This window comes from Bufo bufo, chromosome 11, assembly GCF_905171765.1.
Source record: "Bufo bufo chromosome 11, aBufBuf1.1, whole genome shotgun sequence".
Taxonomy (NCBI): domain Eukaryota; kingdom Metazoa; phylum Chordata; class Amphibia; order Anura; family Bufonidae; genus Bufo; species Bufo bufo.
The window spans coordinates 90,779,481-90,794,000 of record NC_053399.1 but is presented as its reverse complement, the minus strand read 5'-3'; the positions used below and the strand labels follow the sequence as shown (position 1 = coordinate 90,794,000).

Here is a 14,520-nt window from a genome sequence, read left to right as displayed (position 1 = left end):
GATGATGTCTCTTTAAATTTTGATACCCTTAAAACATCGGACAAGAAAATGGCTGAGTCTGCTGAAGACCTTTTGAAGGCATCTGGTGAAGCTTCCAAAGCCAGTCTTAAACGGAAAGCACCAACCTCCAATGACATTCAGTCCGGGACATTTCCACCAGCCAAAAGAGCTGCGGCAGAAAACATGTCCGCTCCATCTACCAAAGATGTAGGAAGCCCGGAGCTGGGAACATCACAAGTGGAGATGGCCTATACTTGGAGAGCACAGAACAACTTGTCTCCAAAGCACTTATCTATCCTGAAGAGCAGCGGCCAGGAAGGCATGCTGGACGATGACATCATTAATCAGGCCCAGGATCTCCTGCAGAATCAGTTTGGGGACTTTGATGGCCTGCAGCCCGCCGCTGCTATTCTCTTTCCAGGGTACAGTGTGCTAAAGAAGGCCGTACAAATCCACTACGACGAGGACAGGGTGCACTGGCTCACCACCTGCTTAAAAAATGGCGACATCCTAGTGGCCGACAGCATAAAGACCAGCAAATTGCCTCTATCTGTTTGCCAGCAGATTAATAACATCTACAGTGTAGCGGTCAATGAGCCCCTGAAAAATCTAAAATTTCTCAACGTGGATCAGCAGAGAAACACCTATGACTGTGGGGTGTTCGCCATAGCATTTGCCTTTGAGTTTCTGGCAGATGACGGTGAACCCACGGCGATCTTCCAGCACGACGTGATGAGAGACCATCTAATATCCTGCCTGCAGAATGGCAGGATCACAGGCTTTCCCAAAAAGGTCAATTAGCAACTCCATGTCTTTCATGACATGTCGAGTCTATGATGGGCCAAGAGATCGCCCTGACCAGAAGCCTGATATTACCGAAACAGACCTGGATCCTCTACTTCACCAAAGCTGCAGTCTCTACCCAATCCCAGATTACAACCGCTGGCCCATGGCACAGGTCTACAACCCAAAGACTTGTTGGCATCGGTAAGTAACCAGTGACTATTCTATCCATGAGGAGACCTTGTATCCTCATTGTGTATATTGATATTGTTTTCTGTATAATCTGGACACAGCGGTATCCACTGGTCACCACTGGAAATGAAAACAGCCTGGGGTTAAGAAGGCAATTGCAGCAGATAGGATCACCAGAGGTCTGAGACAAAATGAGGTGCAGAAGAAACCATCTCCTGATCTTCACCAGTAACCCCTGCTAGAAGGTTTTGGCCTTAAGAACCAAAAAGAGCCCTAAATAAGGTAAGATCCTTGTTACAGGAGTCATAAAATGGAATGTGATTTATAACAGGAGCTCATAATAATAATAATAGACATGATGCCAAATTCTGGAGACACCAGAGTGATGAGCAGAAGATGAGCAGAGCAGTAGACATTAGTGGAAAATCATCCAAATCGCCTGATACATGGCATATAAGAATGATAAAATTCTAACTGCCTACAGTCACCACTAGGGGGAGCTCCCATTGACCTTGATATGTAGATCACATTGAGCAATTGCTCCCAGAATTTTAACTATGGAAGTGTGTAAGAAAGCAGGGGTTTTGGTGATTTGTATCAGGAAAACTGAGCTCCAAACCTTCCTGAGCTCCAAAAATATATGAAAATTAATCATCCCATGCTTATAAGGTGTATTCTGTTTATGTTGGATACAGCAGTGGGTCCCAGAACAAGAATAACAGCTATAACAGTCAATGACATTGATAAGCGTTGGTATCGCTGTTAGAAACATCGGCCCAAGTTTAATACAGTAAATTGTGTGTCACTTCCATGTAATTTTCCGTTCTTCTATGTTCAGTCATAATTAGTTATATTTTTTGCATCTGCAGATCACTGTACCAGAGCGGGGGTCTCACTGTGTCCCTGCAATGAATATGGGATACAGCTGGAGGTGATGACTCTACCACAAGTCAGCGACATGGTGGCCACCATGTCAGGATCAGATGACCTGCACTTCAGCAAGAGGCAGATTCCGGGCTCGGTCTCTGCACTCACCCACCGGACTTTCTGCAGTCAGACGTATTCACTAAAGAAGTGAGTTTCCTGCTGCATCAAAGGCAGATTCCAGGCTTGGTCTCTGCAATAATCACTGGACTTGACATTCACCGGACTTTCCGCAGACAGATGTATTCACCAAAGAAGTGAATTTCCTGCTGCATCAAAGGCAGATTCCAGGCTTGGTCTCTGCAGAAGTCAACCTACTTGACATTCACCAGTTTTCCACCGCCTAGGGGAGGGGCAGTCCTTCAGCCATGGCTCCCTAGAGGTTTCCTCCACTGGGGGTTTTTCCTCTCCTGAGTGCTGAAGGCCCGACTCATCATGAGTCAAAGGCCCATCATCAACAGGGCCACATTTAAGACCAGTGCCCTGACTTCTAATGAGAACATCTACTGTACATTTGATACCTTGCAGTTAATAAAGAAGTCAGTGTATATTAAGTAGTGGTGTGTCTGAGCCTCTTTATGAATCTTCATAGTCAACTGGATGGGGGTGCAGGGTGTCCGACCCTTGCTGCTCAGATAGTGATGGCCTTTCTTGGTTTTACAGCTAGGCTTATTCTTTTTACTACCTACCTACAGTGGGGGACTGATTGGTGGGGACTGCTGGGTCCCCCATGATCATGAGAATAGGGGATCCTGTGTCCCTGAAGAAATGGAATGGTAGGTCAATCATGTTTCCTTCTACTTCATTCAGTGTCTCTGGGACTTCTGGAAATAGCTGAGCATTGTACTCGACTATCTCCAGCAGACCCATGGAGAGTAGCTATGTGCACGCTCGACCTGCCACTTCATTCATAAGTGGACACAGGATCCAGTTCTCGTGATAAGTGGTGGTCCCAGATATTTTGTGGATAAGGGAAAGTTTTGTATCGACAGAAACTATCTCCGGACAACATACGCCTTAAAGTCAACAGGTGCGGAAAAATGTGGATGTAACATGGACCCCATCCAGATTTTTGTTTTTGCGAATCCGCAATTTGTAGACTGCAAAACAGATATAGTTGTGTGCATGGAGGGTTATACAGATTCTACTGAAAAAAATTATAATATTAAGAGGTAGAGTCAGCGGTGTACCTCCAACGGAGGCAGAGCACGCAGTTGCTATGGGTTTCCTGGAGGAAGGGGGCCCAGTCTTGGACAAAAGGCCCGCCTCCTAATTATACTTAATTCTCGCTCCTGTCTTGAGTCCCTTGTCTGGGGCTCAGGCTCTGCTTTCCAGCTCCCTGCTTCCTCTGTCCTGTCCTCGGGGCCCCCCTTTACTCAGTACATCATCAGTGGCTAGCTCTGCACCCGCCGGAGTCCCGACTAGCGCTCTACGTTGTCTCGCTGATGGGCGCTGAGTTGGCTTGTTCTGTGCCACGGGAGTTGGGATTTCATTCCTCTGCAAGTGACAGTGTAGAGGATGATGAGAGTGACTTCTGCGAAAACGATGACTTTAGGTGAGAAGTGAGTGCGCTGTCAGTAATATGTGTTCTGGTGGGAAGTGAACCCCTCATTTCCAGTGCTGAACCCCCAGTTCTGCTCTGCAGACCGACATAGTGTAATGCCGCCAAGTCCTGCTCTGTGCACTCAGGTACAGTAAGTGTCTCCGTGTGAGCTTCATGCACTGATGTAGAGACACATGGTTTGTTCTGCTTAACACTGCAGCTTAGCTCCATAAGGGCATTACTATGACCACAGGAAACATGCTGTCACATTACAGACATGGGGCTGCATGCAACTACCTGAGACGCCATACGGGGGCGCTCCAAAATAAAATACTGGAACATGTATGAAAGAAATTAACTTGGTGGTATGGAAACCTATCCAGATGTGTAGATGAAACCATAAGGGTAATGTAGAAGAGACAGCGCCACAAGGAGGTATATGGCGGTAGACTATAAGAGAAATACATGATCGGCATGCATATAAAGTTATAACGGTGTCTTCTCCTATGGGCTCCACAAGGAACAATAAATCGAGCAGGTTGGAACCCAGTATGCCCTGTCCCTTCCCATTCACAATACATTTTGAGCCCCATGCCCGTACAGAAATGCCCACTTTGGGCACATTGGCACAAGTGCTGCCCCTTTATGGTCCGTTTTGCAGGATGATCAGGAGCCAGGATCTCAGAGCAGATGGGGTATAATACTGCATCCCTATCTGGACTCCCAGGAAGAGATGAGGAAAGTTACACATTCATACCCTAGAAATCTAGTTGTGCTTTTATTCCATTCACATTCTATATAGAATCGCCCTCATCATATAAAGCATCAGCGCGTCAGCTCCTCACTGCTGATATCACTGTAATCTACAGAGAAAATATACAGAAGGAAAGGCACACACCGCCTCCAGCATAAATTACACATGTTGTTACCTTTAAAAACCATATTAAAGTCTAGAGATGGCTACAATATACTGAAAAGATCAGCAACTGTGAACATACATTACATTACTTATCCTGTACTGATCCAGAATTATAGACTGTATTATACCCCAGAGCTGCACTCACTATTCTGCTGGTGCAGTCACTGTGTACATTACATTACTTATCCTGTACTGATCCTAAATTACATCCTGTATTATACTCCAGAGCTGCACTCACTATTCTGCTGGTGAAATCACTGTGTACATACATTACTTATACTGTACTGATCCTGAGTTACATCCTGTATTATACTCCAGAGCTGCACTCACTATTCTGCTGGTGTAGTCACTGTGTACATACATTACATTACTTATCCTGTACTGATCCTGAGTTACATCCTGTATTATACTCCAGAGCTGCACTCACTATTCTGCTGGTGGAGTCACAGTGAACATACATTTGTTATGCAAGCGGGTGTGGACCCACTGCGCCACTGACTGGCTATACTCTGGAGGGGCATGACTAAGAAACTAGCCTCTGATGGTGAGGATAGGCTTGGGCCGTTAGGATAGTTGCCAGGTGCCACTCCAGAGCAGTCCCCAAGTCAGTGGCAACTGAGAAGGGGGTCAGAGATACTGGTGCAAGCACCGATGGGAAGTATGTGGTCAGGAAGTCCACGGTCAGGGCAGGCAGCGATCAAGCAAGGTCTGTAAACGAAGTCCGAGGTCAGAGGCAGGCGCCAAACAGGCGAAATTCGATAATTCCAAAAGCAGGGTCCAGTACACAGCAAAGCAGAACTTGAAAAACACCTTCACACTTGGAACTAGACAAGCTGGTGACCATGAGTTGCTCAGGCATCTTCCTGTGGTAGGAAGCCCCTTTAAATACCTCCTGTAATCCAGCCATAGGCTGGTGAGACAGAGGGCGTGTACCTGCTGCCTCACAAGTGAGGAGAGACACGCCCATACAAGTCCTAACAACAGTACAGGTCTCCAGCAGGAAGTAAACTCTGGCATGGAGCACAGATGCAACAGTTAAGCTACCTGCTGCCCGCGCTTGGCAGCAGGAGGGAAAGAGGGAGCCCAGAGCCCGTGGGTAGGGGCAGCAGTGCCGGCACAGAACGCTGACCTAACATATTACATCACTTATCCCATACTGATCCAATATTATAAACTGTATTATACGCGGTGAAAACGCGGTAAAGTTTTATCCTTTTGCAAGTTAAGAGGGTTTGGATTCATTAGAGACCTTGACACAGGTCGCGATTATTACGTCGAGCTATGAAATGCCGCAACCTGCCCAGCCACCTCCACAGCCTCTATGTGAATGAGGTTGTCGAGTTTACCCTAGCAGAGAGCACTCGCGGACCATACGCCACTGGAATCACCCGGCCGTTCCAGAACCAGAGTCCGGGGAACCCGAGGAGAGCTCGGAATCAGAAGAGGAGCCAGTACTCCCTACTGCCCCCAAAAGGCCGGATGCCATATATGTGCCTCGACTGACGTGTAGCCAGAACCAATATGCCACTGGCTTTGTAGGGACAAATATCCTGTGGAAGGACGCAATCGCCACCAGATATCCAGAGGTGCAAAGAAACAGAGATCAACCAAGTTTAGGTCAATGTCCCTATCTGCACCTGACCCAGTGCAGGAATGTACCCAGCTATTGCTGCAACTGGTGGTTCCTCATAGCCAGACCATCCCAGTTCAACCTCAGGAAATGAGGACGTCTACATCCCTTGCTACAGAGGTTCTGTCTGTTGCTATTACCAAACCTACTGCCACAGTTGTGCCAGCTATGATGGAAGAGGAGCCTATTGATAAGAAACCCATCTCTATTAAAGATCTAGAAAAACCCTCTATCTTTGATGAAGTCAGGAGACAACTAAAACTGCCTATTGTGCCCCTGAAATATGTTCCTGGAGGAACCCCAGAATGTTCATCTCCCGATTCTTGGGATTCTGGAAGCCCCTAATCTACAGATGTTCCGTCTAGCCCAGACCCCTACAATTAAAGTAGGCCGGCTACTCATTTAAAGGAAACAAGAAGGAGCAAGAGTACTGTTGAGGGTGGAGTTCTTTGTTTTGCTTTTCCAGTTTGGAACTCCCTCTCCCTTTTATAAAAAGTACTCTATTAAAGACTCCATCATTCAGCAAAACCCAAGTTGTGCCACGGTTTGCACCAATTTTATTCCCATTTTACCCTCTATTCAGGTTGTACGGAACTTTAAAACAACCACATGTTCTGCAACGTTCAAGAAAAATGTACCCAGAAATACTTGTCATGGACTACCTTGCCCCAATGTGAGATCACCACCCATTTTTGTAACCGTCAAGTAAAGAAGATCGCAACACCCAATTTCCTTATGCACTAAGAAAAAGTGATATATATATATATATATATATATATATATGGGATATATTTGCCTAGAATGTGTTGTTGTGCATAACCCTTCATTTGCAGGAGGTAACAAAGTGTCATGACAGTACATTACAATATTTATATCCATATTTGTATTTGTGGCATGTATTTGGTGTATTTCAGGTGACGGCGTAGAGATCCACAGCTTCTATCAGTACAAACGTTGAGGGTGACTTATATTTTATCAGTGGGGTATGCAGTGTTCCACATTTGTGTGAAAGAGACACTTTAAAAACATCTGTGTATCTATTATATGTATTACTAAATGTATGGTATTTCCTATTTATCAGGCTGATATTGTCATTATAAGTGAAAAAGAGGAATATACGTGCTTCTAAAATTACCTTTATTATTAGATTATGGGTAATAGATAGAGTTGAGCGGACACCTGGATGTTCTGGTTCGGCAGGTTCGGCCGAACTTGAAAAAAAAATTCGGGTTCGGGACCCGAACTTGACCGGAACTTGACCCCGAACCCCATTGAAGTTAATGGGGACCCAAACTTTTGGGCACTAAAATGGCTCTAAAATAGTCCTGGAAAGGGCTAGAGGGCTGCAAAATGTGCTTAAGAGCATGACAACTGTTCTGCAAACAAATGTGGATAGGGAAATGACTTAAAATAACATAAAATACAGAAAAATTAAAAATAACAATCTGGATCTAGGAGTAGGAGGTTGAGGAGGTGGTGGATGGGTGTATGTGGCGGTGTAGGTTGACGTGGCGGTGTAGGTGGAAGCGGCGGTGAAGGAGGAATAGGTAGCCAACACTGATTTGCATTATTTTTTATTTTTAAATTGGGGTATCCCCCAACATATTGGGACATATAACAAAATAAAACTAAGAATAAGTGCACTTGAGTACAAGAATGGATGGTTGAGGCTGGTATAAATGTCTATTCTGCAAAAGGTACAGACAAGTCCTGTGGGATCCATGCCTGGTTCATTTTAATAAACGTGAGCTTGTCCACATTGGCTGCGGCCTGTGATAATGCTCTCTGTCGTAGTGCCCTCCCTGCACAACCAAGTATCGGATAAAATCAAGTGTGCACTGCGACGCCATCTGTGGCAAGGTCCACCTAACCACAGATACGTGGACCAGTAAGCACGGCCAGGGACGCTATATCTCCCTAACTGCACACTGGGTAAATGTAGTGGCGGCTGGGCCCCAGGCAGAGAGCTGTTTGGTGCACGTCCTTCCGCCACCAAGGATCGCAGGATATCATTCTTTGCCTTCTGTTGCCTCCTCTTCCTACTCGGCTTCCTCCTCCTCAGCGACAGACCTTCACCACCAACTTCAGCACAGCCAGGTGTAAACGTCAGCAGGCCGTTCTGAAACTGATGTGTTTGGGGGACAGGCCCCACACCGCGCAGGAGTTGTGGCGAGGTATAGAACAACAGACCGACGAGTGGTTGCTGCCGGTGAGCCTCAAGCCCGGCCTGGTGGTGTGCGATAATGGGCGAAATCTCGTTGCAGCTCTGGGACTAGCCGGTTTGACGCTCATCCCTTGCCTGGTGCATGTGCTGAATTTGGTGGTGCAGAAATTTATTCACAACTACCCCGACATGTCAGAGCTGCTGCATAAAGTGCGGGCTGTCTGTGCGCGCTTCTGGCGTTCTCATCCTGCCGCCGCTCGGCTGTCTGCTCTACAGCGTAACTTCGGCCTTCCCGCTCACCGCCTCATATGCGACGTGCCTACCAGGTGGAACTTCACCTTGCACATGCTGGAGAGACTGTGCAAGCAGCAGCAGGCCATAGTGGAGTTTCAGCTGCAACACGCACGGGTGAGTCGCACTGCGGAACAGCACCACTTCACCACCAATGACTGGGCCTCCATGCAAGACCTGTGTGCCCTGTTGCGCTGTTTCGAGTACTCCACCAACATGGCCAGTGGCGATGACGCCGTTATCAGCGTTACAATACCACCTCTATGTCTCCTTGAGAAAACACTTAGGGCGATGATGGAAGAGTCTTTTAGAAGTGGCTCAGAAAGAGGATTTTTGCAACAGCAGAGGCCGGTTACAAATTTGGCCAGCCAGGGCCCACTACTGGAGGATGAGGAGGAGGAGGATGGGGATGAAGCATGTTCACAGCGGGGTGGCATCCAACGCAGCTCGGGCCCATCACTGGTGCGTGGCTGGGGGGATACGGAGGATGCAGACGATACGCCTCCCACAGAGGACAGCTTGTCCTTAACTCTGGGCAGCCTGGCACACAAGAGCGACTACATGCTGCAGTGCCTGCGCAACGACTGCAGAGTTACCCACATTTTAACGTGTGCTGACTACTGGGTGGCCACCCTGCTGGATCCCCGTTACAAAGACAATGTGCCGTCCTTAATTTCCTCACTGGAGCGTGATCGGAAGATGCGCGACTACAGGCGCACACTGGTAGACGCGCTCCTGAGAGCATTCCCGACTGACGCTGGGGGACAAGTGGAAGCACAAGGCGAAGGCAGGGGAGGAGGAAGAGGTCGCCAACGCAGCTGTGTCAGCGCCAGCACCTCAGAAGGCAGGGTTAGCATGGCCGACATGTGGAAAAGCTTTGTCACCTCGCCGCAACAACCGGCCCCAACTGCTGATATGGAGCGTGTTAGCAGGAGGCAGCATTTGAACAACATGGTGGAACAGTACCTGTGCACACGCCTACACGTACTGACTGATGGTTCTGCCCCATTCAACTTCTGGGTCTCCAAAATGTCCACATGGCCAGAGCTTGCCCTGTATGCCTTGGAGGTGCTGGCCTGCCCTGCAGCCAGTGTACTCTCTGAACGTGTATTTAGCACGGCAGGAGGCGTCATTACAGACAGACGCAGCCGCCTGTCCACAGCCAACGTGGACAAGCTCACGTTCATTAAAATGAACCAGGCTTGGTTCCCACAAGACTTGTCTGTACCTTGTGCAGAATAGACATTTATACCACCATCAAACATACATTCTTGTACTCAAGTCAAGGGCAATGATTCTTTGTTTTATTTATTTTTTATTTGTCTTAATATTTTGGGGGCTACCTACCCAATAAAAAATTTGAAAAAAACATTGTTGGCTACCTGTTCCTCCTCCATTGCTGCCTCCACCTACAACACCACATTCACCGCCTCCTCAACCTCCGACTCCATATTCACCTCCTTCTCTGAGTTGCAGGTTAATAATTTGTAATTTTTAGTTATTTTATTTCATTTTAAGTTATTTCCCTATCCACATTTGTTTGCAGAGCAGTTGCCATGCTCTTAAGCACATTTTACTGCCTTTCACATCCCTCTAGCCTTTTCAAGGACTATTTTAGAGCCATTTTAATTTAAAAAAGTGCCAATTTTAGTGCCCTAAATTGAAAAAATTCCTATTTTCAATTGTCGGGTGACATTTTACCATTTTTGGCGTATACAAACCCCTGCTGTGCCTGGGTGACAGGGGTCTAAGTCGTGGCAGCTGGGAGCAACGTACTGTGGGACAGCAAGCGACATGAGCTGTTTGAAGCTGTCCATCTCCACCAGCCTAAATGACAGCATTTCAAAGGCCAGTAGTTTAGAAATCCTGGCATTCAGGGCCAGGGATCGAGGGTGGCTAGGTGGGAATTTACGCTTTCTCTCAAAGGTTTGTGAGATGGAGAGCTGAACGCTTCCGTGTGACATGGTGGCGATGCTTGGTGACGGAGGTGGTTTGTTGGTGGCACATTCTCTGTTTGCTGGGCGGCAGGTGCCAACGTTCCTCCAGAGGCGGAGGAAGAGGCCGAGGCAGCAGCAGAAGAGGGAGCAGGAGGGGCCTGAGTCCTTTCTTGGTTTTGAAGGTGCTAACTCCACTGCAGCCCGTGTCTCGCATGTAGATGCCTGGTCATGCAGGATGTGCTAAGGTTCAGAACATTAATGCCTCGCTTCAGGCTCTGATGGCACAGCGTGCAAACCACTCGGGTCTTGTCATCAGCACATTGTGTGAAGAAGTGCCATGCCAGGGAACTCCTTGAAGCTGCCTTTGGTGTGCTCGGTCCCTGTTGACGGTGGCCAGTAGCAGGCGAACTGTTTTGGCGACGGCTGCTCTGCTTTTGCACCCTGCTCCCGCTTTTGATACGCTGTTGGCTCGGTCTCACCACTGCCTCTTCCTCCGAACTCTGAAAGTCAGTGGCATGACTTTCATTCCACGTGGGATCTAGGACCTCATCGTCCCCTGCATCGTCTTCCATCCAGTCTTCCACCCTGACCTCCTTTTCGGTCTGCATACTGCAGAAAGACGCAGCAGTTGGCACCTGTGTTTCGTCATCATCAGAGACGTGCTGAGGTGGTATTCCCATGTCCTCATCAGGAAACATAAGTGGTTGTGCGTCAGTGCATTCTATGTCTTCCACCCCTGGGGAAGGGCTAGGTGGATGCCCTTGGGAAACCCTGCCAGCAGAGTCTTCAAACAGCATAAGAGACTGCTGCATGACTTGAGGGTCAGACAGGTTCCCCGATATGCACGGGCGTGATGTGACAGACTGATGGGCATGGTTTTCAGGTGCCACCTGTGCGCTTTCTGCAGAAGACTGGGTGGGAGATAATGTGAACATGCTGGATCCATGTCGGCCACCCAATTAACTAGCGCCTGTACTCGCTCAGGCCTTACCATCCTTAGAACGGCATTAGGCCCGATTAAATATCGCTGTAGATTCTGGCGGCTACTGGGACCTGAGGTAGTAGGTTCAGTAGGACGTGTAGCTGTGGCAGAACGGCCACGTCCTCTCCCTGCACCAGAGGCTCCACCAACACCACCACCACGACCGTGTCCCTTATTAGATGTTTGCCTCATAGTTAGCGTTCACAAAGCAAAGTAAAAAGTGGTTAAGTATGTTAAAAATAATTAACCGCCAATATAAACCCTGATGTAGGGTATTGCACTCTATTTTTTTTTAACTCTATAAGACAGCGGTATTTGTGGCCTAAATGTGACACTCACTTATGCACGTCTAATCCCAGATGTGCGGTATATCAGAGGGTTTTTTCACCCCAGTAACCAAAAAGCTGTATTTCTGTCCTAAATGTGACAGTCACTTATGCTTGTCTAATCCCAGATGTGCAGTATATTAGAAGTTTTTTTCACCCTAACCAAAAAGCTGTATTTCTGTCCTAAATGTGACAGTGACTTATGCACGTGTAATCCCAGATGTGCAGTATATTAGAGGCTTTTTTCACCCTAACCAAAAAGCTGTATCTCTGTCCTAAATGTGACACTCACTTATGCACGTCTAATCCCAGATGTGCGGTATATCAGAGGGTTTTTTCACCCCAGTAACCAAAAAGCTGTATTTCTGTCCTATATGTGACAGTCACTTATGCTTGTCTAATCCCAGATGTGCAGTATATTAGAGAGTTTTTTCACCCTAACCAAAAAGCTGTATTTCTGTCCTAAATGTGACAGTCACTTATGCTTGTCTAATCCCAGATGTGCAGTATATTAGAGGGTTTTTTCACCCCAGTATGCCAAAGCTGTATTTCTGGACTTTCAGATATCCTGTGCTGGTGCACTATCGTTGCATAAAATGGCTACCGATCATGTATTGATATTGACTAACTGAAGAAAAAAAAGTTCGTTTTCAGCAGTAGTTGGCTCAGGGCAGGCTTAAAAAAATTGTGCACTGCACCCACAAAACACTTTCTGTAGATCGCTGAGTACATAAACCAGTTCTTGATAAGATTTCTCCCTGATCTCTCCCTTACAGCAGCTGCAGCCTCTCCCTACACTAATCCGAGCAGAGTGACGGGCGGCGCTACGTAACTCCAGCTTAAATAGAGGCTGGCTCACATGCTGCAGTTGGCCAATCACAGCCATGCCAATAGTGGGCATTGCTGTGATGGCCTTTTGGGGCAAGTAGTATGACGCTTGTTGATTGGCTGCTTTGCAGCCTTTCAAAAGCGCCATAAAAATCACCGAACACCGAACCCGAACTTTTACGTAAATGTTCGGGTTCGGGTGCGGGTGTCAAAAACCCTAAAGTTCGGTACGAACCCGAACTTTACAATTCGGGTTCACTCAACTCTACCCCTAATCTACAGATATTTCGTCCAGCTGGGACCCCTACAATTAAAGTAGGCCAGCTACTCATTTAAAGGAAACAAGAAGGAGCAAGAGTACTGTTGAGGGCAGAGTTCTTTGTTTTACTTTTCCAGTTCGGAACTTCCTCTCCCTTTTACTCTATTAAAGACTCCATCATTCAGCAAAACCCAAGTTGTGCCACTGTTTGCACCAATTTTATTCCCATTTTACCCCCTTTTCAGGTTGTACGGAACTTTAAAACAACTACATGTTCTGCAACGTTCAAGAAAAATGTACCCAGAAATACTTGTCATGGACTACCTTGCCCCAATGTGAGATCACCGCCCATTTTTGTCACCGTCAAGTAAAGAAGATCGCAACGCCCAGATTCCTTATGCACTAAGAAAAAGCAATTGAAGAAGGGCTGAGCTTAAGCAAGCTTTTTATCCTTGCACTACTATTAGTGACATTATATCCTCTTCAGTTGATTGATGAGGGTGTTTTTCACAACCTTGTTCCTTATACTATATATAAAAGGATTCAGCATCGGAGTTACTGTCGTATAAAGAATGGGCAGCACCTTGTCTGTTTTATTAGAGAAATTGGTGTATGTTTGTAGTCGCAGATAAGTGAACATAATAGTCCCAAAGAAGAGGGTGACGACAATGAGGTGAGAGGCGCATGTGGAGAAGGCCTTCTGCCTCCCCTGTGATGATGTAATCTTCAGAATTGTGGAGATAATATGGATATATGAAATCAGAATTAATGAGAAGGAACACATAACAATTATTCCTGCTGCAATGTATAGAGATATCTTATTAAGAAAAGAATCTCCACAAGACATTCGTATGAAAGCAGGTACCTCGCAAACATAGTTGTTGATGTTGTGAGACTTGCAAAATTGAAGTTGGAATGTGAGGGTCACTTGCAGCAAAGAGTTAATAAATGAAGCACTCCATGGCACTACAGCCATGTAAAAACAAACTGACTTGTTCATTATGGTGTTATAATGCAATGGTCTACAAATAGCAGCAAACCTATCATAGGCCATGACAGCAAGTATTAGACATTCTGTAGAGCCCAAAGCTAAGGAGAAGTACATCTGTGTGGCGCACCCCATTAAGGAAATGCTCCTGTCTTTAGCCAAAGTGTTCTTTAAAATCACTGGGGCGATGGAGGAGGAGAAGCAGATATCAATGATAGAGAGGTTGATCAGGAAAAAGTACATAGGGCTGTGTAGAGTTGGATTGATCCTGACAATGATGATCAGCAGAAAGTTCCCTGATATCGTCATGAAATACATTATCAAAAATAATACGAAAAATATAAGTTGTAGATGAGGGATAGTGGACAACCCAAGTAAGATGAACCTATGGGAAGTTTGGTTTAATTGGTCCATCCATAACATTCAGGTGGTTCTTGATATATAATGAAAAAAATAATTAGCCAAAATATAGTTTTCAAATTAATTATGATAGTGTATACTGGTTGTGTATTGAGAACCACAAGAATGCAAACTTAAATCTGGCAGATCACTATTGCTTTGATGGAGTCTAGAACTGAAAGAGTACAGAGGATACTAAGCTATTGAGAGTGCAAAGATGAGCATTACACTAGATCTCTACAGATTCTAAAGGTTATCTTGTGGACCTGCTGCTGAGTGCCTTCTGCATCAGTACTGAGTAGAGCTCTTGAGTAGTGCTATGGTCATAAAAGATATGAATTCTTGTCTGATAATC

General features: G+C 46.4%; 1 protein-coding gene across 1 annotated transcript; it reads right to left on the bottom strand.

The window, feature by feature from the left end:
• Positions 1-13,250: 13,250 nt before the first annotated feature.
• Positions 13,251-14,180, bottom strand: LOC120982380 (olfactory receptor 15-like). The gene has a single exon (XM_040412480.1). The coding sequence runs from the start codon at positions 14,178-14,180 to the stop codon at positions 13,251-13,253; it is 930 nt and encodes a 309-aa protein (XP_040268414.1).
• Positions 14,181-14,520: the final 340 nt, after the last annotated feature.

Bases quoted from the DNA above. Each gene is read 5' to 3' on its own strand.
- LOC120982380 (XM_040412480.1), bottom strand. From the start codon at position 14,180: ATGGACCAATTAAACCAAACTTCCCATAGGTTCATCTTACTTGGGTTG.